Raw genomic sequence first — 23,158 nt, 5'->3', positions numbered from 1 at the left:
CTAGAGTATAACAAGACATGCAGTGTCCTAATCCTAAGTGAAGCTGCACCGTTAACAAGACATCAACAACTAAAAGAAATAACTGGAAACGCAGGTGAAACGCAGGTGAAAATATATGAAACATGACCGATGATAAATGAATGATCTGAACCTGTGAAAGATGAACGAACGATAAAAAGATGATCGTGGCCAACATTCCATAAATTTACGGATATTATAGTAAAGCTTTTCGTTCAGTTTAAGAATATGGCTAGAAACAGTGAGGCCAATATTTTTGTGGTGTAACAGGATATTATATTAAAATTAACCATAGAATTTAGTGGGGAAAAATTAGGACATATCAACAACTTTAAGAAACTCAGCATACAAAGCTAAACTTAGAAGTAGAAATGATTGGCTCCAGCATCTATAATAATAATAATAATAATAATAATAATAATAAATAATAATAATAATAATAAGTGCTTAACATCGAAAACCATAAGCTGAAAAACTAAAAAAAAAACTGAAAAAAGTAAAACAGCAAAATCCTAGGTAACATCTGAGCAAATTTCTCAAACACATTCAAGTTAGACAACTTTTCTCTATTTTTCCAGCTCCAACTACTATTGAACCCTTTCAGCTCGATGACGCATTTTGCGTTTAATTCCTGCTCAACGGACGATTTTATATAGATATGGGAAGATCTATTGTAGTGAAGGGGTTATATGAGACCTATTTTTAACCTCGTCAGGTCAAAAATTCTCTCAAAGTTGAACTAAGTTGAGATGGCAAAAACATAAAAATATAAAATGTGTCATCAGGCTGAAAGGTTAAGACTGAAAGAAAACAATAATCAGCTCTAAAAAAAATGTGATAAAATAGTGTCCACATTTATAATACATTCACACATTCACCAAGTCTCCCTCTGTACAGTGCCATGTTGTATGTGTCAGGAAACAGTAACAAAACTTTTATCTTTGATTTCTTTCTTTAATTTCATCTTATTGACAAACTTTTAGAGATTAAAGATACTAAGTTAATGTGTTTTTCTTCCTTTTCGTTGGGCCGTTTAGCTGATCATGAATCGCTAGTCGGAAGATGCAATATAAAAATCAAATCTATGGTATCAGCGATAAGATTTTAATGATGGCAATTTACCCTCAGCAAGACTATCACTTTGTTGTTGGTGATGCTCAAGATGGCGACTTACAAATGAGGGAGACAAGATGGTGAAGGAGGGGAAGGGAAGGAATGCTTGAAAATGGGCTGGACCTCTCACATCACATCACATCACATCACACCTTCTGCAACAACTGGAGGCCGATTCACAAAACAAACTGATCATTTCTCTGTCGTAACTATGATTTTTTCTACAGGAACTGCAAGAAACCATGGAAATATTCTGCACTTTTCTCCTCTTTTTCCTCCCTGCAAAGAACAGTTATATGACAAGCCTGTGACCCTTGACAACTCCTCAGCTTGTATCGCAGAGTTGTCAAGCATCAATGGAAGTTTCATTTATGTTTTTCTGAGGGTCCGGCAGGAAACAACTTGGCTATCCAGTTGCAGGAGGAACAAGAGACAAGGAACTATTCTCTGCTCCCTTTAACCACCCTGCAAGGACCCATAATAGATGCAACACGGAAATGATCATGTTTTTTTCGGTGAACCAGGGCCCTGCAATGCAACATCTGGACCATATTTACAGATACGGTACAACACGAAACACCAATGACTTCTGAGGTTTTACAAGCAGCCAGGCGTTACAAAAGTCTATCCTTAGCCCTTTTTTGTAACATCGTAATGCTATATTAGATGAGCTACAGCTTTGTATATGTATCTGTGTATCATTTATTAACCCCTTCACTACGAGGACGTCTTTTTATAATTTCTTCGTGGTTTCTCCAGAGGAACTTGATCCATGGTAACCCTCTCATGCTCGGAACAACTCAAGTATCCCATTATTTTCTCAGAAGCAGGAATATAATAATAATAATAATAATAATAATAATAATAATAATAATAATGTCCAACAAATACCACACGATTTCACTCATCTGTCAGTCATACGAGCCTGGGGGAATTAAGAGATCTGTCGAACTAAAAAATATAGATTAAAAAAAGTTAATTAACACCCTAATTACTAGAGTTAAATATAATTACTGAATAAATTAGTCTGGTGGAAGCCTCATAACCAAGCGTCCTCGTGGTAAAGGGGTTTAAAGAGTAGATTTAAAAAGTAGATAGATCATTTAAATAGTAGATAATTTGTGCGTAAAGACAGTTTATCCTAAGTTACGATTTATTTAACCCACTGAGCATAGGGATTTTTTTTCGTCTTATTCTTGCCAGCTTCAGACGATTTTATTCAGCCAGACGATTTTATTCACCTTTATTTTATTCAGCCAGACGATTTTATTTAGCTAGATTTTATTCAGCCAGACGATTTTATTTAGCTAGATTTTATTCAGCCACACGATTTTACTTAACTAGATTTTATTAAGCAAGACGATTTTATTCAGCCAGACGATTTTATTTAGCTAGATTTTATTCAGACTTGCAGTTAGAGGGGTTAGCTATAGCCTTGATAAACCCCTTCGATACGAGAGGCTTTTGCTTAATAAAATCGTCTGACGGAAGCAAGAGTAAGCGAAAACGTACCTCACCCTGGTTCAAAGGGTTAATATTTCTGTGTACTCAATAATAATAATAATAATAATAATAATAATAATAATAATAGTAGTAGTAGTAGTAGTAGTAGTAGTAGTAGTAGTAGTAAGAGGAGGAGGAGGAGTAACAATAATAATAATAATAATAATAATAATAATAGTAGTAGTAGTAGTAGTAGTAGTAGTAAGAGGAGGAGGAGGAGTAACAATAATAATAATAATAATAATAATAATAATAATAATAATAATAATAAAGCCACTGATAACTGTTTAACTTACGTGCACTCGTGGACAAAAATAATGATCCACCTGAATGATAAACAGAGAGAGAGAGAACGATAATTTTTGAAACTCAGTAATAGAAACTTCAAAATCCCCAAATTTTTAAAGGATATATGAGAAATTTTTAAGAATATTACCTAAGAGTTCCATAATTCTTCGACCAAATAAGTGGAACGTTATTTTTGTCCGTGGCTGTACGTACTCTTAAGCGACGTGGTCCGTGTTCTCGTAGGCGTAGGAGGCTCCCCATACACTTCTTCGTGACTAGTTTTTCCCATACGGCACGCTAACCTATTCAGTCCGACGATTTTTTCTTTTTTTTCTTTCATTCTCTTTTCCTCCAGACTATTTTCTTCAGCTCAGGGGACTAATAATAATAATAATAGAACGCCTGTACATCCTTGCCACAGCACTTCTTCGTGACAAGCACCATATTCCAGCCTTAATCACCAAACAAAACCCGGGATTAGAGACGGAGAGATGGCAATTCTAAGCCAAGTTAAAGTGAACGGGGTATAGCACGCGTCCTAAACACGTGAAAATACCATACTACATAGACCTCTTAAAACAGATGACATTCTTTAATTTACCTTCATCTCTAAGGTGTATTAATTTACCTGGGAAAGATCGTACTGAACAGGTTAATGAAGACTGCATCATACACACCTTACCTGCAGTCTCTCTGATGCTACATATAAACGTCTGGAGAAAGTAAGAATTAAAAAAGGCCATTGGAGTGAAACAGCAAAATCTCCTAACAATTTCATCCCCCCGAAAGCATCCCTACTCAGGAACGTTAATGTCGACGTAGTGTTATAGATATCTATGCCGGTAATATCATCCCCTTCACTCAGACGATTTATTTCTTTGCTATCTCCAGCGATTTTATGCACCTCAGGGGAAGCCTTTCCAACAGGAAGGATTAGAACCACAAATAGGCAGGCAGCCAGAAATAGGCAAGTAAAGTCAGAAATAGGCAGGTAAGGTCAAATAGGAAGTCAAAAATAGGCAGGTAAAGTCAGAAATAGGCAGGTATGTCAGAAATAGGCAAGATAAAATTCAGAAACAGGCAAAATAGTCAGAAATAAGCAAGACAGTCAGAAATAGGCAGGTAAAGTCGGAAATACATCCTCGGGCTTAAGGGGTTAACGTACAGTCAGCATCAAAAGTCCTGTCGCTTTCCTGTTTTTCTCCTCACGAACTTTGAAAATTGGTGAGTCCTCAATAATCGACACTGATGACACCGATCTGCGGCCATACAAAGGCATCAATGATTATGCGGATTCACTATAGCCTTTCCACTCTAACTTGGCCTAAAACTGCCATCTCTCCACACTGACTGCCGAGTTGAAACAATAGACTAACACTTGAATGGGGTGCTACTCACGAAAAAGTGCTATGGAAAGGATGTAGAGCTGTCTTCTTGTGCCGCTGTCCTATATGAAATAAGCTGCAAAAGGACGAAAATCTGGGCCAGGTTTAAGAACAGTACATAATCATTTTTAAAGTTCACACAAAAAAATAAAAAATAAAAAAGGGAGAACCGCCAAGATTTTTTTTGAAGACTGCACACTCGCCTATCAGTGTCCCTCGTCACCCTCAACCCCTAACAGGCTGGATGGAAGTCGTGGCCGAAGATGACACTCAAGAAACATCTATTGTCCAGGATTAATGTGGCGGTTGCAAGCGTTACTAGACTACACGAGACATAATACAGCAAAAAGGAGTCCTCAGACAATGCAACACCTGCGCCCTCACTTCAATCTCTCTCTCATCTCATCAACAGTTTGAGTGTCCACTGCAGGACCGGCCTATCCCTACCAAAGTGGGGACGATACAGCCAATGTATCTCTACCAAGTGGCTTAGGCTGTCTAGTAGAGATTGTATGTAGGGTGAACTTGTAAGTGTAATTGTACTGTTGGAGTGGCTTTGGATGTGTGTGTAGTCTGTGAACCAAGTGTAATTGGCCCGTGCAAGCCGACTGGGTGCAAGCATACTTTATAGTATGCGACACTGGTTCAACCACAGCACCCTGTGTGTCCGCCAATGCAGTACGTGGCCAGAAGAACGCTCCCAAAGTTTACTACCCCGGCGGGGCGCGAACCCTCGTTCGTCAGTGTACGAAAACGCACACTTTACCACTGTACCACAGAGGCTCCTACTTCAATCTAAGAGTCAAGTATCTGACTTTGACCTGTGCCATTGACCTCCACTGATTTCCTCCTCAGAATCGAAGCTGCTTCATTTTTGTCTCACTGTCAACCCTTCCACCAAGTCTGGCTCAAATCGGATGAAGACCGACTTGACCTTGCCGTGCTACCTTGACCTCTGACCTTCCCTGTGGCCTCAACTTCTGACCGGTTCTTCTCAAAATTGAAGCTTTTTATTTTCCTGCCTTATCCTCCACCCGTTCACAATGTTTGGCGTAAATCCCATAAAAACTTTAAGATGAACTTACATGTGACCTTGACCTTTGACCCCTTGTTCTGAAAAACATTAGATTTACACCTTTGCTGACCCTTAACTCTTTCACGAAGCCTAGTTAAAATGGATGAAAACTTTGAGTTCTCACACACACACACACACACACACACACACACACACACACACACACACACACACACACATACATATATCGCTCAAAACAAAATACCCAGCTTACCTTCGCAAGCGCGGGTGCAATGAACCATTTCTCAGGTAGTCTGGCAAAGCTTAGAACATCCTCCAACACCTATCCACTCAGGTGTTGTGCACTGAATTTTTGTTGATACCAATTATATATGGCTTAGGGGGGGCTTTTTGACCTGAAGGGGTTAGATAGGGTCACCATTAACCCCTATACTAATAGAGGTCGCCCTCAAACTGCACATCATCATCTTATTGGCAGCCAGACCATGATACAAAATACATGTGGCGCGAGTTGACACAGAATGATCTCCATCTGGCGCAAGACCCCCAGCTACGATTTCCGTCCCACTTGGGGTAAGGAAAGAGCTTAACGGGAAATTGTGCCTCATGAGTAACAAATACAACACAAACTTGTAAGGAAGATGCATTAGGGAGCCTGCTATGCCTACCAGACCACGACTCCACTAATTGCACCACTACCACCACCAGGGTGTAAATAACAAGGTCCCGGATTCACAAGGAAACTTGTGAGCAAATCCCTCTCGTAAGTCGGATTCTGATTTGCAGGAAGAATGAGATATGGGAAGTTTCTGCTCTCTCCTTTCCTTGTCTTTCTAAATAATAATAATAATAATAATGATAATAATAATAGTAAAAATAGTAGGCAATGACAATGTTCCTCTCAAACTACGACCTGTTTTTCTTTATTTTTCCAGAATTAACAAGAGACACGGGGAAATTCTACGCTCTCTCTTCCTACAATTAAAAATTATACCTACGAAAGGGAGTTGCTAGTAAGGTAGTGACTCCGGGGCAAGGCAACACTGACACTGGAATTACTCCTCTCCAACACTCGTAACACTGTCTTTATACACACACTGCGATCCACTTCCTTATCTTAATGGTGAAAAAAATATATACTGCAGTGTTGCACAACTAAGAAAACAATCCACTATGGGCTGTGCAATCTTGAGTTTTTTTGACACTTAGAGGACATGCTTCTTGTAACTTTTTAATATCAACATAAAGTGCATAAATAAAAGATAAGGATATAGTAACGAGGCAGAATCAGAAATAAACAGGTAAGGAAGATGAGGTGTTATTGAGCTTCCTAACTGCAGGAAATACCATCGCAAACCTGGCTCAGACACAGGTGTATACTGTATATCAAAAACTACTTTTGGACACCGCCAGTCTTGATCATGTCCCTCATCCAGGTCCACCAGGAAAACATTTATGCATTTCATCACTTGGATTCATGATTACTATTATTTGTACTTTGTAAACACTGAAATTCCAATACTTAAAAGCATAGTATAGGTTAAATTTCGCCACCTGCCTTCTCCAGTGCTCAATCAATTTAGGTATGCAGTAAATATCACCGCTTACGAATATTCCCAACTGGATGCCCCTTAGTTGTGCAAATAATTCACTGCAGACAACCTTAATATATCCCACCAACTCTCACTCACTGACCTATCACCTCAAACTTTATAACAAAACCTCCACACACACATGGTCACTCTTTATATACCCTGTACCAACCTCCTACCATCCTCTTTCAAATCCACTCTATTTGCCTCTGCCAATTTCTTTTATCATAATATTTACTGCTCTTAAATCGACAGAGCAATGACAGACTATTTCCATAATGCAAACAACACACTTCAATTGCAAGACTCCTGTACTTAGCTGCAAAGTCACCTCTTCTGGATGTTCAAGGCACTAACCACTTTTGATGAACAATTCTTTCTTATATCTAAGGTATGGCATACTAAGGTGAGTTCCTGCAGCATCATTAACATCAGCTCTAAAACCACACCGAGATAACGTACTGTACTAAAGCAGTTTTAGGCAACAAAATTCACAGTTATCCTCCTCTGGTAATGATATGTGGGCCAAATGGTTCAACAGATCAACTGCCCATTTTTAGAGGCAGTCTAATTAAAAAAAAAAAAAAAATGTTTAGTGCAAATTCCATACTTGCAGGTAACTCAGGTGTTCCTTCAATCTGGAAATACAGTTTTGATGTTACGGTTCTAGGAAATACTAACAATACTTTCAAAGCATTACCTTCAGTTACACGATTCCCTTACATTTAAATACGGAGGATGAGTAGCGGGCTGGAACAATGGTATAAAAGGTACACCCATAACAATAATATAACAAGATGAACTCCAGTAGAGCAAATTTCATAATATACAACAGCTTATGGTAAGAGAACAAAGATTATATCCAGTATATCCCAAGGCATTATATTTTTCCAGACATTTTCCAGAACAAAATACCGTACGGATTCTGAGCTCTATCTTGGCACCTCCTTCATGGTATTAACCTCCTGGCCACCCTTTTCATCACCATTCTGTAAAGAGTTAGGCCACATGTAGTCAATTTATGAACGTTCCTCCCATGTCTTGGAATTTGGGGAACAGGGTTATGTCAGAAAAGTCTCAATATGCAGCAAAAAATAAATAAAAAATAAAAGGAATATGGTGATAAGGGTAGTTACTTCACACTGGCTTCAGTTTGTGGGATGTCTACGTTAGTGAGGAGCCTTCGTCACAATTAGTCCTGTTCCTGTTGTTTTTATATCTACTTTTGTTTTGTTTTGTTTTTTTGAGTCTGGAGGTAAGGGGTTTGGGATGATGGCAGGTCCTGTCATGTGTTGCGGGGGGCCACTCGTGCTGCTCAAACACTGTTCACTTTTTTACCTCCTTTGAGAGAAAGTGAAGAACATAGTGAAGGACGAGGTCATAGCAGTACTTGTATTCTGTCTGTTTGGGAAAAGAAAAACAAATTAAAAGCCATCAACTCACAGCGTTTATACCAAATAATCTACAGACAGCATGCACAAACCATAAGACTTAAAATAATGCTAACAGTTTACTTAAAAGAAACTTATATTTATTTGCCAGTAGTACAACCACTGGCGTGTTTATGATTAATCTACATTTGCAGTGAAAGTACCGTCAAACTGGGGGGAATCAACTGAGCAACAGACACTGAAATAAGTAAAGCTTTGAGACGAATTATCTTTAGGGATAAAATAATGGTTTATGAAATTACAAAGCCAAGTCATGCATGAAGCAAATTTTTTACTACACAAAATTCATATTTCACCTTTTTACCCCACAACCTATTACAACAACACTACCCCGATGGTCCACCTGAATAAACGACGTGGAAATAAAAACATACTCATATCATTCTTACTCGAAATATCAGTCTCTCTGCTTCCCCAAACCGCAAGCAATGGGACGGTAATGGAGCTTTTTCGTCAAAGTATTTTACTATTGCAAGTTTTTTTTTTTCACATATTGCTAAATTCATGGCACAAACTATTTCTTTCTCTGATATCTCGCCCTGGATCTCCGTTTTACTGATGCAAGGATACTCAAGGACGCAGCCGGGGGAGGAGGGGAGGTTGCTAGGCTCCTACCCCCCCATATGTACGAGTAAAATTAAGATGAACGTTAAGGTAATTATGTTATCTTTAACGTACATTTTTATTTAGTCATTTACTATTAACGATTACTTCCTGGGTCTTGTCCTTTACTGTTTTACACTAGAGGCATTTTCTTATTTTCCAAGCAGCCATATCTAAAGGAAAACAGCTACCAAACTCATCTCCCCCCCTCCCTCAACAAAGACCTGGCTGCGCCCCTAATGATACCGCTAAACACAGGTGGCATTTGTACGCTAATTAAGCAACGGTAATGAAAAACGCTCTCTGCTGTCTTCTATACCCCTTTTCCCTTAACCTGGCCCAGATTTTCGTCCTTTTGCAGCTCATTTCACATAAATGGGGGGAAATACAAGGCTACGTCTCTACATCCCCTCCACAGCACTTCTTCGTGGCTAGCATCATATTTTAGTGTTGATTTCTATAACTCAGCATTCAAGATACGTGGCAAATTTAGGCCGAGGAAAAACCGTATGGCACCAGACTGTTTTTGTTTTTTCTTGTAGGGAATAATCTAGCGAGATTCTGGCCTTTGGTTCCTTCTTTCTTGGATTTAAAAAAAAAAGGGATGATTTTGTGAGGCCAACAGATATCCAGCCTGTCAAACGGGTCAACAGTACCTTTTTGATAGAATTGATAAACAGATAAGGAAGAGGTGAGGTGGGAGGGGGGCCTTTTAACTCATTCAGTCCGATGACGCGCTTTTTTTATTCTTGGTGTATCATAAACCGATTGGCAACGCGCGCGCGCACACACACACACACACACACACACACACACACACACACACACACACACACACACACACACACACACACACACACACACACACACACACACACTAAAACTGGTTGAAAAGCAAATCATCTCCGTGGGAATTTCGAGGATCAAATCGCAATTAAGGCAAATTAATCCAAGAAATCCTAACATTAATCCGAAAAGATCAACCTACATCTTATCCGCCATTAAAGCTGCCTGAAAGAATCGAACCCGGGCTCTTCCAACTGCGACCTCAGGCTAACCAATGCACCGGCCGTACGTACCATGTTGTTCGTGAGCTGCGGTCGATGTCTACGAACGGTATGCACGGCCTGAAACACGTCCACCTCTCCGTGTTGTATAACCTGCTCAATGCACGCGTTGGCTGCACAGTACACCCCCGCCCTGCTCATGCCGTCGCTGTGGAAGATTAGGATTAGTTGGATTAGGTCCGCTTAAGGCAGGATTAGGGAGGATTACCCCCTTTTTTAGTTATGATTAAGGTTAATGAGAGACAGAGAGAATGGGGGGTAGGTAGAAACAGGTTGAAAAGGATATGAAAGCAAGGTAAGAAAAATGAGGCCTTAACTTCACACCTATGAACCACAGGAGTCACCAGGTAATTATTCCACGTCAAAACCTTCTCCTAGAACACTCACGGGCTGACGACCACCACAGGACCGTAGCCCGTCCTCTGCCTCCACCTCTCCACCATGTTCATCAGCTCCACCAACGCGTTTGTGGAGGTGGGAACTTTATGTCCCTGAGGCCAACACATCAGTTGAAAAAGTTGACAGGTTTTCGGTTCTGCCTTGATTCCTGCCATCAGTTCCGTCAAGGACACGATCTGTTGGTAGGTAGGGAGAGAGTGGTGTTAGTAATGGTGGTGTGGTGTGGTGTGGTGAAGGTTGGTGTTAGTAAAGGTGTGGTGGTGTGGTGTGGTGTGGTGGAGAGATTGGTGTGTGTGGTGTGGTGTGATGGAGAGATTGGTGTGTGTGTGTGTGTGTGTGTGTGTGTGTGTGTGTGTGTGTGTTTTGCATTACATAACTGAGGGCTTAAAACCTTCACTCCCTGAACGTCATTTTTATGTTAATATTATCATTATTATTATTGTTATTATTATTATTATTATAATTATTATTTTTATTATCACTATTATTATCATCATTATTATTATTATTATCATTATTGCATTATCTATTATCATTATTATTTCATTACTGTTTCTTCCAGACGATTTTGTTCAGGCTGGAAAGTAAATCTCATCCTGAAAGGGGTTAAGGAGGTCTGTATCTAACCCCTTCAGTTCGAAAAGTCTCCATATCCAAATAAATTAGTCTAGAAAATAACAAGAAAAAAAAAATAAAACTAGCCAAAAAAAATATATATAAAAAAATGGCAAAGAAAAAACAAAAAATAGCAAGAAAAAAAAAAAAGAAAAAAAAAAACAGCAAGAAAACAAAAAAAAAAACAGCAAGAAAAAATAAAAATAAAAACAGCAGGAAAAAAATAAAAAATAAAAATTCCAAAAAAATAATAAAAAAAATGGCCAGGAAAAAATAAAAAAACAAAAATAGCATGAAAAAAAACAAGAAAACAAAAAAAACAATAACAAGAAAACAAAAATAAAAAAACAAGAGCAAGAAAAAATAAAAATAAAAACAGCACAAAAAAATAAAAATAAAAAAAAATCCAAAAAAAATAATAAAAAACAATAATAAAAAAAATGGCCAGAAAAAAAAAATAGCAAGAAAAAATGGAAATAAATAATGGAAATAAAGAATTAAAAAAATAGACCGAATTATAGTGATAAAAAAATAAAGAAAATAAAACTGGAATTCCCGTGATATTAAAGGGCTTTGAATTACGTCTTCTTGATCAATTATTTTTATTACGCCTAAGTCCTTTTATGGATTATTTATATATTTATTTATTAAAAAAAAGAGAATATTAATGAGTAAAGGAAAGGTGAGGAAGAGGCATTAGAATAGATTTTAAACTGATGATAAAATAACACTGAGATCCTAATAAATAAAAATAAATGAATAATAAACACAATGGTCCGTATTTCCGTCGGTTCAGGAAGCTCCCTAACACCTTTTCCTAAGCGATTTATTTTGCTTATTAATCCGCATAATCCTCCTCTGCGTCATTTCAATCACCCAGATACCTCATGTCATAAATAACAGGCATTGCTATTACCCCCTTCCCCATATCCAAAAACAAATCGCTAAGGAAGAGGTGTTAGGGTGCCAGAATGCAACACAAGGGACTTACTTTGTGTCTCTGCATCATCTCCACCACAGTTGCAAGTTTGGAGCATTGTGGAAAGAGTATCTGACGGCAAATTACAACACAAAGACATATGGACAAGGGTTAATATGACAAACACTGCACACACACTACACACACCTACATGACAATATTACACACACCTACATAGCAACATACAACACACCAACATGGCAACACATTACACACACACACACACACACACACACACACACACACACACACACACACTACAAACACACACACCTACATAGCAACACACTACACAAACACACACACCTACATGACAACACATTACACACACCTACATGACAACACATTACACACACCTACATACCAACACACTACATGCACACCAACATGGCATTCAAGATGGAGAGATGGTAATTTTAGGCCACGTTAGAGTTAAGAGACAGGTTTGTGTCAGCACCTTACCCTTGAGCTGTCAAAGGTATATTCTTGAAAAAAATGAGTAAATAAAACAATGCAATAAAACAACAACACTCCACACTGCAACACAGAAATCAGGTTATAGTGAGGATCGTGTTCTCGTAGGTTCAGGAAGCTCCCTAACACCTTTTCCCAAGCGATTTATTTTGCTTATTACATCTTACTGTCCTCTTCTGTGTTGCGTTAATCGTTCTTCTTCTGTGTTACGTAAACCCCTCAAGTATCGTCATCCTCTATAAATAACGCTCAAAAGGATATTAACCAGCCATATACAAAAATAAATCGCCAAGGAAGAGGTGTTAGGGAGCCTCCTTACCCTACATGAATACAAGCTTGAATCACCGCTATTAAGCTGGAAATAAAGCCGATTAAAATAAGCAAAATCAGGCTTCTCACTCAACTACACACCAAGGGCACACACAGCACACACCTTCACACCTCACCACCTGGGCACTAACACCACACCGTCTATATTGAATCTCCTAAGTCTGTCTCAGCACACACCTTCACACCTCACCACCTGGGCACTAACACCACACCGTCTATATTGAATCTCCTGTCTCATTTAGGACAGGTGTGGTAATACTGGCAGGTAATTTTTTAAGATATGCCTCAGGGTCTTGTGAGAAAGCAATCAAGATCCCAAGCAGGACAAGGATTTTTGAGATATTTAAAGTCAGGAAAATAGAAGCCAGATTTTTCAAATAATTTTTCTGTTTTTGTTTATTTATTTATTTATTTTTTGAGGAAGGGGGAGGGGCCGAGACTTCTGTGATTTTCTTGTTTTTTTTTTTTTTTTGAGGGGGGGGGGAGGGACGTCATAACTTTGCATTTAAGTCTAGTTAATGTAAAAAAAATTTATTCTAGTCCAGGAAGCGACACGGAACTAAAGGGTTAAGAGAAAATCATCAAAAAATAAAGCACAATACCTAAGTCTAAATAAAGGTGTTAGGTGTTACAGGGAGACAGGATCATAATTTGCATCATATTTTTACCTGTAGGGCTGCACCTCTGAGACTCACTGGTTCATCATCATCATCATCATCATCAATCATCATCATCATTATCATCATCATCATCAATCTTCGTCAATTCTCCTGCTCCTTCTCCACCTCCTCCTCCTCCTCCACCTCATCATCATCATCGTCAATCCTCCTCCTCCTCCACCTCATCATCATCATCCTCTTTCTCCTCCTCCTCCTCCTCCTCCTTCTCCACTTCATCATCATCATCATCATCTCACCCAGTTTACCTTGATTTATGTCATTCTTGCTGCCTTCAGATAAGACGATTTTACACACCTTAGGAAAATACTCTAAACTGGAGGGGTTTCGGTACAGCATTCTTTACCCTCTTCAGAACAGCAAACCTTCCCTTGTATTCAGCCTCCATAAACCCCTCAGTGTGGCCAATCTATGCTGAATAAAATCGTCTGAAGGCAGCCAGAATAATAACTACATCCTTGGCTTGAAGTAGTTATTTCGTTACTATACTCTTTCCACTCCAACTTGGCCCAGATTTTCGTCCTGCAGCCTATTTCACGTAGCTCAGCAGCAGGGAAAGATGATGTTAAGGCTCTACAGTCCTCTCCATGGCACTTCTTCGTGACTAGCATCGTATATCTAGCGTTAATCCATTTTTACAACTAGGCACTCAAGAAAAAAGAGATGGCAATTTTAGGCCTGGTTAGAGTAAAACGAGTATAGTCTGCTTTCGATAAAAAAAAAAAAAAAAAAAAACAGTCCGGCTCAAGTTCTGAAAATGTTAACCAATCATTAAAAAAAAAAAAAAAAAAAAAAAAGGTAGAAGAAAAAAGTGGGAGAAAAAAGTGGGAGAAAAAAGTGGGAGAAAAAAGTGGGAGAAAAAAGTGGGAGAAAAAAGTGAGAGAAAAAAGTGGGAGAAAAAGGTGGAAGGCAAAAGTGGAAGGAAAAGTGCAGCCATTTACCCACCCACCTTTTTACTTATTCTGAAAATCCAGGACCTGATGTTTTGGTAGTGCTGGTGACTAACGTGGTCGATGGTGAAAACTGGCCCGTATTTCATGCTCCTCTGCTTCTCCGGCCAGAATGGGGGGTAGGTCTGAAGTACACACACAATATAGTTGACAGGGGTACTGGCAGGGGCTGGGGGTACTGGCAGGGTTTGGGGGTACTGGTAAGGGTTGTAAATATCCCTACATCATTCACTGTCTTCCACACGGTATAGTTGACAGGGGTATTGGCAGGGTTTGGGGGTACTGGCAGGGGTTGGGGATACTGGCAGGGTTTGGGGATACTGGTAGGGGTTGTAAATATCCCTACATCATTCACTGTCTTCCACACAGTACATAAAATTGACAGGGGTATTGGCATGGTCTGGGGGTACTGGCAGGGTTTGGGGGTACTGACAGGGACTGTAAATATCCCTACATCATTCACTGTCTTCCACACGGTATAGTTGACAGGGGTACTGGCAGGGTCTGGGGGTATTGGCAGGGGTTGGGGGTACTGGCAGGGTTTCGGGGTACTGGCAGGGTTTCGGGGTACTGGCAGAGGTTGTAAATATTCCTGCATCATTCGCTGTCTTCCTCATCTGTCTTCTGTGTCACCGTCGATACCCTATATCCGACATACTTTCCTCCAAATCCCCTTATGACTATACCCACTTTGCTTAAACAAGGTCTCTAAGCAATTTTAGGTCCAAATAATTAACCCACTGCGCACTTAAGGTCCCAAACAGAACACTGTACAATTAAGGTCCCTAAACTGAACATGCTCCCTTATCTGAACACACTAAGCACGCTCCTTAAATTGAACATACTGGAAAAGGGATTCTGTGATCTTTACCTCCACTGAACTAATCATGTATTTCAAGTCCCTGATTTGATTGAACTGAAATCTTTATGCTCCCTCACCTGATATATTTCATGTCCCTAAACCTGAGACATAAGCATTAAAATCTGATAAACTGATTTGCTATATACTTAATGTGACTGAACATACCGTGCACTTAACACTATATACTGCCCACTTGAGAACCTGAAACAGACACACTGCACTTTCAGATGAGGGTGCTTCTCTGCTATCCTTGTCTTATTCTTGCAGTTTTATCTAGCATGGATCAGCTGGCCTCCTGTATTTATCCCTCTTCTTATGTTCTCATGTTCTGCTCTACTCAATTTTGTGCTGCCACTGTGATACCCAAATTGTCACCACCTTTCCCCCCTTCCAGCTAAACCCCTCAAAGCACAGGAAAACTTTAGGCGCTCTAGATTTAACACCTTTTTACATTCTCTCTCGCTGATGATCTTCATGAAAAGCGAGAGAGTTACAAACCCTTCCCACAGTCGGAGAGTTACTATTTCTTAAGTCTGTCACCCACGCACTTCATATATGCAACCTCCCCCTCCTCCCCGACACACACACACGTTCATACGTATGTAGAGTGAGGAAGCTTAAAAATTAGTCAAATGGAGATGAACTGAGACGTAGAAAAAATCAGCACCAATGTTATGAATGCTAAAATACAGTATTAGAAGTTATAATTCACTAGCTACACGAAAATATAGAGATGTATTAATAATCATACACCTCACACCTACATTAATGTATAATTTATATATATATTCAGTTACATTATGCAATACTTAAAATGGAAAAAAAATGGCTAAATTTATTCAGTAAATTTAGTTCAGAAAGGCCGTGTAAAACTCGAAATTGAAACTATATATTATTTTTAAAGTTACAAATGAAGTTTCTGAAGTTACTAAGATATATATGCAAAATTATGAAAAAAAAAAGGTGCAACTTCATTTATACAAACACTTCCTACACTGCTGTGAACATCAGGAAAACAAGGTATGCTTATTGACGACACGTGGAGACTCTTACCATGTTGTTTTAGTCTCCCAAGGAAAAAAAAGAACAATAAAGGGAGCTACAGGATTCAGAACCATTACAAAAACATTCGTATTTCAGAGATGCTGGGTGGAATTTTGGGAAAGGGCTTTCTGGGGGGGTGTAGAAGACGTATCACCTCTTCCTTAGCGATTTATTTATTTATTTATCTACCTATTTTCTTACACTTTAATACCCTCATGTACGGAACTAATGCAAAGGTATGTCGAAAGAAAAAAAAAAAGAAAATTAAAATACAAAAGATTAATCAAGGTATACTATGGAAAATAAATCGCTAAGGATGAAATGTTACGGGACCTTCTATACCAAAAGGAAATGTGGTGTATACTCTATACTGTGTAGTCTACTGTATACTCTACCTGTATATTATTCCCACCTCTAACTACAGTATAAAATAAAATATACTGCATACAACTTCACATACCGCATACAATTTAAGTCACTATCTATGAAATATATATATACAAATTCCAAAGTACTTTAATATCTAGGCAGCTGCATTGGTACATTAAGAAATACTTGGAAGAGGTCAGAGATAAGGATAGAGTCAAAGGATTCAGGTCAACAGCTCTTAATCTGCCTCTATAAATGAATGCAGTAAGATATGAGGTGATTTACTGCTGTGGTTGATCATTAATGGGATGAAAATTAATGGGGGAGGAAATACCAAGAAAATAACAATTACTTATAAAAGGGAAACACCAGAATATGATACCACTGACAAACAAAGACAGAAGAACACAATAAAGACAGCCTTAGAGAAATAATCCCGCAATAATATACGAAATACTAGTAATATGTAGCGTCTTTCTGATTTTTTTCCTTGCTAAATTTATACAAGAGATTAAAGAGCTGTCGACTACTGATATGGAGGAAGGGCGATCAGTGTATCTCAGCTGCTCGGGAGGTGACTGTGTAAGGCTGCAACCACCACCACCATCATCCCTCACTGCTGGGCTTCATCTTCACCTACGTGTACTTGAAGTTTACCTTGAAGCATTATGAGGAAAAGAATGGAAGCCAAGACTGATGACACCCAACAGTGAAGAGGGAAAATAAAGGAGAGAGACTAAGACAACATGCTGTTTAAGAATACCTGTGGGAGAGAACTTAAAATAGCAGGCAGGTGTGTTGGGCTCGTCTAATGGGCTGGCTTGTAGAGGGAGAGACTGATACAAATAAAACAACTAGTCTATCAGTCTCAGCTGAAACACTCATCTGACTTGTGACGACTGAGTCCAGTCCCCAGTAATACCGGCAGAAGGCCATTCTATGTGAAAACCTGGTCAGATTATGTCTACAAGCGTTAGGTCCCTACCAAATGGTACCCCATGTCCTACATGTAAAGTCACAGTCTGCATGCTAATATAAAAAATAGCTTTAAGTTTTCATAATGTCTACTCAGTCCTCTAACAGCCAGAGTCAGTGCTCAGAAAGGGTGCACAATAGTGCGGGAACTCCAGTGTTGAAAATTCTTTGTCCCATTTGGAAGTTTTCTTCACTTTCCAAAAAAATACATATACAGTAAAAAGATGCATTGCAACTGCAGCAGAAAAAATTGTGCCAAGGGTTTCAAACATATCAAGAATGATCAAACATTTAGCAGTTTGAGTAGTAGCACTTGGCCCATTGTCAGCAACAGGAGAAACAGTGTGATGTGACAGCAGGCAGCATCAGCAGCCTCAGCGGAGATCAGTACCAGACACGTACGTCTCAAGTAGCACGTGTCACAGTCATTAGAGAGCAACATTTCTCCGGATACAGGTCAATGGGTTAGTGTTTCCTCAACATGGGATGGGGATAGATATGTCGACTTATTGGCCAGCGTGGTTGGGGTGGGATGCAGCGAAGGCATACCACAGAGTTGGTGGGGTGACACAGCACCACCACCGCCGCACAGTCGTGGTCAAACACCAGAGACCACAAATCTCCCAGAGTCTGAGAGGTGGGCCACTCCGTCACGATGTACTCCCGCGGGTGCGTGTAGCCCTGCAAAGAAGATGGGACCCAGCCCCTTGGGTGGAGAGCAAGAGTAAGCTACAAAGATGGAGGGAGGGGACAGAGTGCCAAGAGAGAAAACGTGGCCATTCTGGGTGTATGCATCACTTTTGGCTCCGATATTTTTGTCTCTTTGTTATCTTAATTTCTTCTCATAGGGTACTGGAAGGAGCTCCATACATTTCTGTCTCTTTTTTATCTTAATTTCTTATCATAGGGTACTGGAAGGAGCTCCATACAACAGTTAGTTTAGCATGAAGGATGACCACAAAACAGATGCACACACTCCAGTACAAGTAGAGCCAACATCTTCCACAATTTGAAACGAAATGACAGGCAAATGGTCGAGTTTACATGGGTGACTTTTTTATATATAAAGCAGACAGCAGTACAGTACTAGGACTTACGATGCATAAGAAATTCTTGGCATAATAAGTACCATACTGAAAAGATAATACTTCTGCTCTGCTGCTGCTTTACGGAGAATAATGGAAACGCTGTCGTGATTAAAACTTACCTCTAACTTATCAATTTAGAAAAAGATATGTATACATACAAAAGAGTAAGAGTTGTCACCAAGGCAGTCCTCTCTACAAGCAGTGACCTTAAACTCACAACCACCACAGCATTTCCACACCAATACACGTTTTATATCCCTTAAAGGAACACTTACACCACCCACAGGTCATATCACTGGGGGCACAGATTTGTGCAACCAATTGGAGAACCAGCGTGTGACCTCCCAGTGTGACCTCTCATTGCGACCTCTTACCGTGGCCTCCAGGTGGCTGGGGTTGCAGAGGACTACGACCGAAGTGACCTCGTGATCGTAAACTAGCGACCAGAAGTCCGAGGTGGTGGAGCGTAGGGGCCACTCGGTCACTATGTACTCCCGCGGCCGCAAGTAACCCTTTGCCACGAGGGGGGAAGGTTAGAGGGCACACCACCATACGTACGGGACAGGGCGGGAGCGGAGGAGTGTGGGAAAGCAATTGACACCCTTTATTCCGGCATCTAAGATTTCCATCGTTCCATTATTCCGGATGATCAGAATTCTGGCACTCCGTTATGTTGGAGTGTTGTGAATTTTGATGATTTATTGTTAAAGATTATCAGAATTCCTGCATTCCGTTATCTGAACTCTCAAAATTCTGATGCTTCATTATTCCGGATTACCAGAAACCAGGCATTCCACTGTTTTGGGCTATCGGAATTCAGGTGTGCTGTTATTCCGGACTCTCAGAATTCCAATGCTACATCTTTCCGAACTCTTAAAATCTAGCGTTTTAGTAGTCTGGCCTCTTTGAATTCTGGCCTATAACCTCTTGGAAATCTGGTATTCTGGAGTCATAGAATTATAGCATTCTGATATTCCAAATTTGGCTCCTCTTACATCGCATTTTACCATCTGGGTTTATTATGCATTCAGTCCTCTCAGTACCTTAATGTCTACTTTATTCCTTTAGTTGCTATATATTTTTATTTGCTTAGGAAAGACTGCTTATAACAGTGTCTGAAACTATCTCCATTAACTTCTTTGGTATTTTGATGTCTAACTTTGTTCCTGCAATTTTTTTATTAATCTATTCATCTTGGGAGACATCGCCGAGTGTAGGAATTAACTGTAATGGTTTAGACACATGTTTTACGTGTTTTAAAATACTACATCGTCAGTTTGTACAATATGAATGTAAATAAGGTAAATCAGCTCTGAAAGCTTGTGGTTGAAACTATCCTTCTTGCTAAAAGAAAAAAAAAATGTTCCGGTTGACAGGTTGCTTCATTATAATTACTACACCTGACTGTCTGAGGACGAATTAAGGGCATCATAATCATCCTTCATTTGGTCCTCGCTTCACCTGCCAACCCAAAGACATAACGGATCAGCCACAACACTCAAAACCATTATAAAAACAATATACTGCCATCCACAAACTGCCAGTGTTTTCTAGTTAGCCTTCCTTAAACAACCAGAGGTGAAAATGCTAGGCTGCACTTCCGTATTAAGCACAACCATATATCCTGTACAGGAATGAATGGCATAGTACTTCCCAGTTAAAAGACACGATTATAGAGGAGAATGACGGCATATTTAGATGCCGGAAAAATCGGGTCTTACTATGGAAAAAGAAGGAGCAGAACAAAAAAGAGGGTTTAGTGAAAGTTACAGGGGATTTTGAAGGGAAAAAAAATCGGTGAAGAAAGTACTTTAGTCATGGGGAGAACAAGGCGGGAAATTTCAATCACAAGTTCAGTGAGGAAATGCAAAATGAATAGGTAAATGAGTGAAAAATGATCAAAACTAAGAAATCAAATTAGCTTTGGTGCCGGAAAACAGAGAATAGTGGGTCGTCTGTCCAGGGATACAAAAGTCAAATGGGACAGTAAAAATAAATAAATAAATAAATAAATAAAATGCAGGGATTCATATTAATTAGAGGATTATCAAAAAATGCACCATTGAACAAGGGCAACCAGTAACACCTCTACATCAAAACTTGGACATGGGGCTGTGTTCTTATCAGTTCAGGGGGCCAACGAGCACTTCTTCCTTATCAGCCTTATCAGTCTGTGGAACATTTACCCTCCCACGGTCATGCCTCTCATGGATATCATTCTAGCTAACGATAGGTCATATTATTAATCTGACAGTGGGTTCTAGGAGCCTGAAGGTGCTAAGACAGGTACTAGTATGTCTCATGGCCAAGACAATCCCAAATCAGCTTAAGCCAGATGACTGCAGAGGGCTTAGTGTGAGTAATGGGAGTCTGGGAGTTAAAATGTTAATATACACTTTTATTTTATGTATACCAACTGTGTTTATGGTAAAAATATATAACATTAAAGAAAACATTAACCCTCTCATGATCGATACAAATCAAGTAGTTTATTCCAGCTAAAAGAAGATCAGTTTATTCAGTTAAATGAAGGACTGAGTAGGGACAGGATGCAACAGACTAAATAAATCGCCTAGGAACAGGTGCTTGAACGGCTCCCTAACCCCGGAAGAACAGAGCCCGGGGACTCTTTCTAACGTCACTTATACGGAGACGCAAAATAGACGTACAGGAACACGGTGCACATCGAAGTTGAGCTGACGTGGCTTTATGGGACCTCTTGTGTGGAGGCTTTAGCAGGGACCCAGGACTTTATAAACAGATCAGTAGAAATAGTGGACTAACTGCTAAAGGGTTCTGACTATCCTATTGACTCTCTGTGTAACTTAAATGTGACTATCTTGATCATTCTACTGACTATTTATACACCTTTAAATGGAACTATATTGATAATTCTACTTACTATTTGCATAACTTAAAGGGGAACTATTTCAATCATTCTATTGACTAATAATATAACTTCAGTAGGAGTTAATCTGACAGCCAAATATTACACTCTGTCATTTACTAAGGGAGGAAGTTTAGTTTAAAGCAAATCCTCTTTTACCAACTATAAACAAACAGTAGGAACACTGACATAACTTTCAAGGGAATTATTCTGACTATTCTACTACTTGCATAACTTCAGAGACAAGTAATATAATAACTAGATAATTACTCACACACTCTAACATTTATATAGCATCAGAGGACACTAATTATTTAATAACTATCTTCTATTGCTATTAATAAACAAGTTAGTAGTGACAGACAACTTCTAACAGGGATACTTTAAAAGCCTAACTATACAGACCCTTTATATAACTTCTAAATCTGTCAAAACTAATCTTAACTCGCTGACATCGACATAATATTAAAGGAAATTAATCTGCCAGGCTAATATTCAGATAACTTCAGATGGGGACTAATTTCTTAACTAAATATTACTCTCTTCGACGATTTACAGAACTCAAGGTGAAATAATTTAGTAACTTATTCTTAGGGCAAATCTGACAACTGATAAATGGATTCTCAGACAACATGTACTTCCAAATACTCCTAAGAATCATGGACTATAAGAGGAATATCAAAGTCGATCTTAAAAGTATTATATTCCTCACAGATAAACAAGAATCACAGTACAACAGAAATAATGTAAAAAAAAAAAATGATACTGGTTTTTTACGACTCAACCTACTGGTGAAAATGAATAATAAGGGAATTTACAAAGCACAGTAATCTCCTTCATACTCACGTCCACACATACAGCGTTGATGTAGTCGGTGTTGCTGTTGCCTTGGAATGATGTGATGTAGGGCCGCGAGTTGTCAGCTGTAGGGAGGAGAAATGATGTCAGATTTAAGGAGATGAGAAGGAAGTGTGAGTTGGGGAGAAGAAAGGGAAGTGTCAGATTTAGGGAGAGGAGGAAGAAGTGTCAGATTTGGGGAGGAGGGAAGGAGGTGTCAGTTTTAGGGAGAAAAGGAAGTAGTGTCAGATTTTTAGGGAAGAGAAGGAAGTGTCAGATTTAGGGAGAACAGAAGGAAGTGTCAGATTTGGGTAGAAGAGAAGGAAGCATCAGATCTGGGGGGAAGAGAAGGAAGTGTCAGATTTGGGGAGAAAAGGAAGTAGTGTCAGATTTGGGGAGAAGAGGAAGTAGTGTCAGATTTTGGGAGAAGAGGAAGTAGTGCCAGATTTGGGGAGAAGAGAAGGAAGTGTCAGATTTAGGGAGAAGACGAGGGCGATTGCCAGAATTTCTTTCTTTTTTCTTTCTTTTAGGCTTCCTTCTCATACTACTACTACTACTACACACTTGCAACTACTAAAGAATCACACTGACTTAAAAATGATCATACTGGCTCTTT

The 23,158-nt window shown here is 39.3% G+C and overlaps 1 protein-coding gene across 1 annotated transcript in view; it reads right to left on the bottom strand.

Moving 5' to 3' along the window:
* Positions 1-7,867: 7,867 nt before the first annotated feature.
* Ptp36E (protein tyrosine phosphatase 36E) overlaps positions 7,868-23,158 on the bottom strand; it is an 80,199-nt gene continuing 64,908 nt past the window's right edge. The window contains exons 11-18 of the mRNA XM_080285782.1: positions 22,552-22,628; positions 19,193-19,330; positions 14,480-14,605; positions 12,062-12,121; positions 10,444-10,631; positions 10,069-10,204; positions 8,274-8,336; positions 7,868-7,924 (exon numbers count right to left, since the gene is read on the bottom strand). Coding sequence (XP_080141908.1) covers positions 7,868-7,924; positions 8,274-8,336; positions 10,069-10,204; positions 10,444-10,631; positions 12,062-12,121; positions 14,480-14,605; positions 19,193-19,330; positions 22,552-22,628 — 845 coding nt within the window. The remainder of the gene's footprint in view (positions 7,925-8,273; positions 8,337-10,068; positions 10,205-10,443; positions 10,632-12,061; positions 12,122-14,479; positions 14,606-19,192; positions 19,331-22,551; positions 22,629-23,158) is intronic.

This window comes from Coenobita brevimanus, chromosome 108 (genome assembly GCF_032717465.1).
Source record: "Coenobita brevimanus isolate Jiangsu-jjx chromosome 108, ASM3271746v2, whole genome shotgun sequence".
Taxonomy (NCBI): Eukaryota; Metazoa; Arthropoda; class Malacostraca; order Decapoda; family Coenobitidae; genus Coenobita; species Coenobita brevimanus.
The sequence above is the reverse complement of the archived record's forward strand: the minus strand, read 5'-3'. Positions and strand labels throughout refer to the sequence as shown.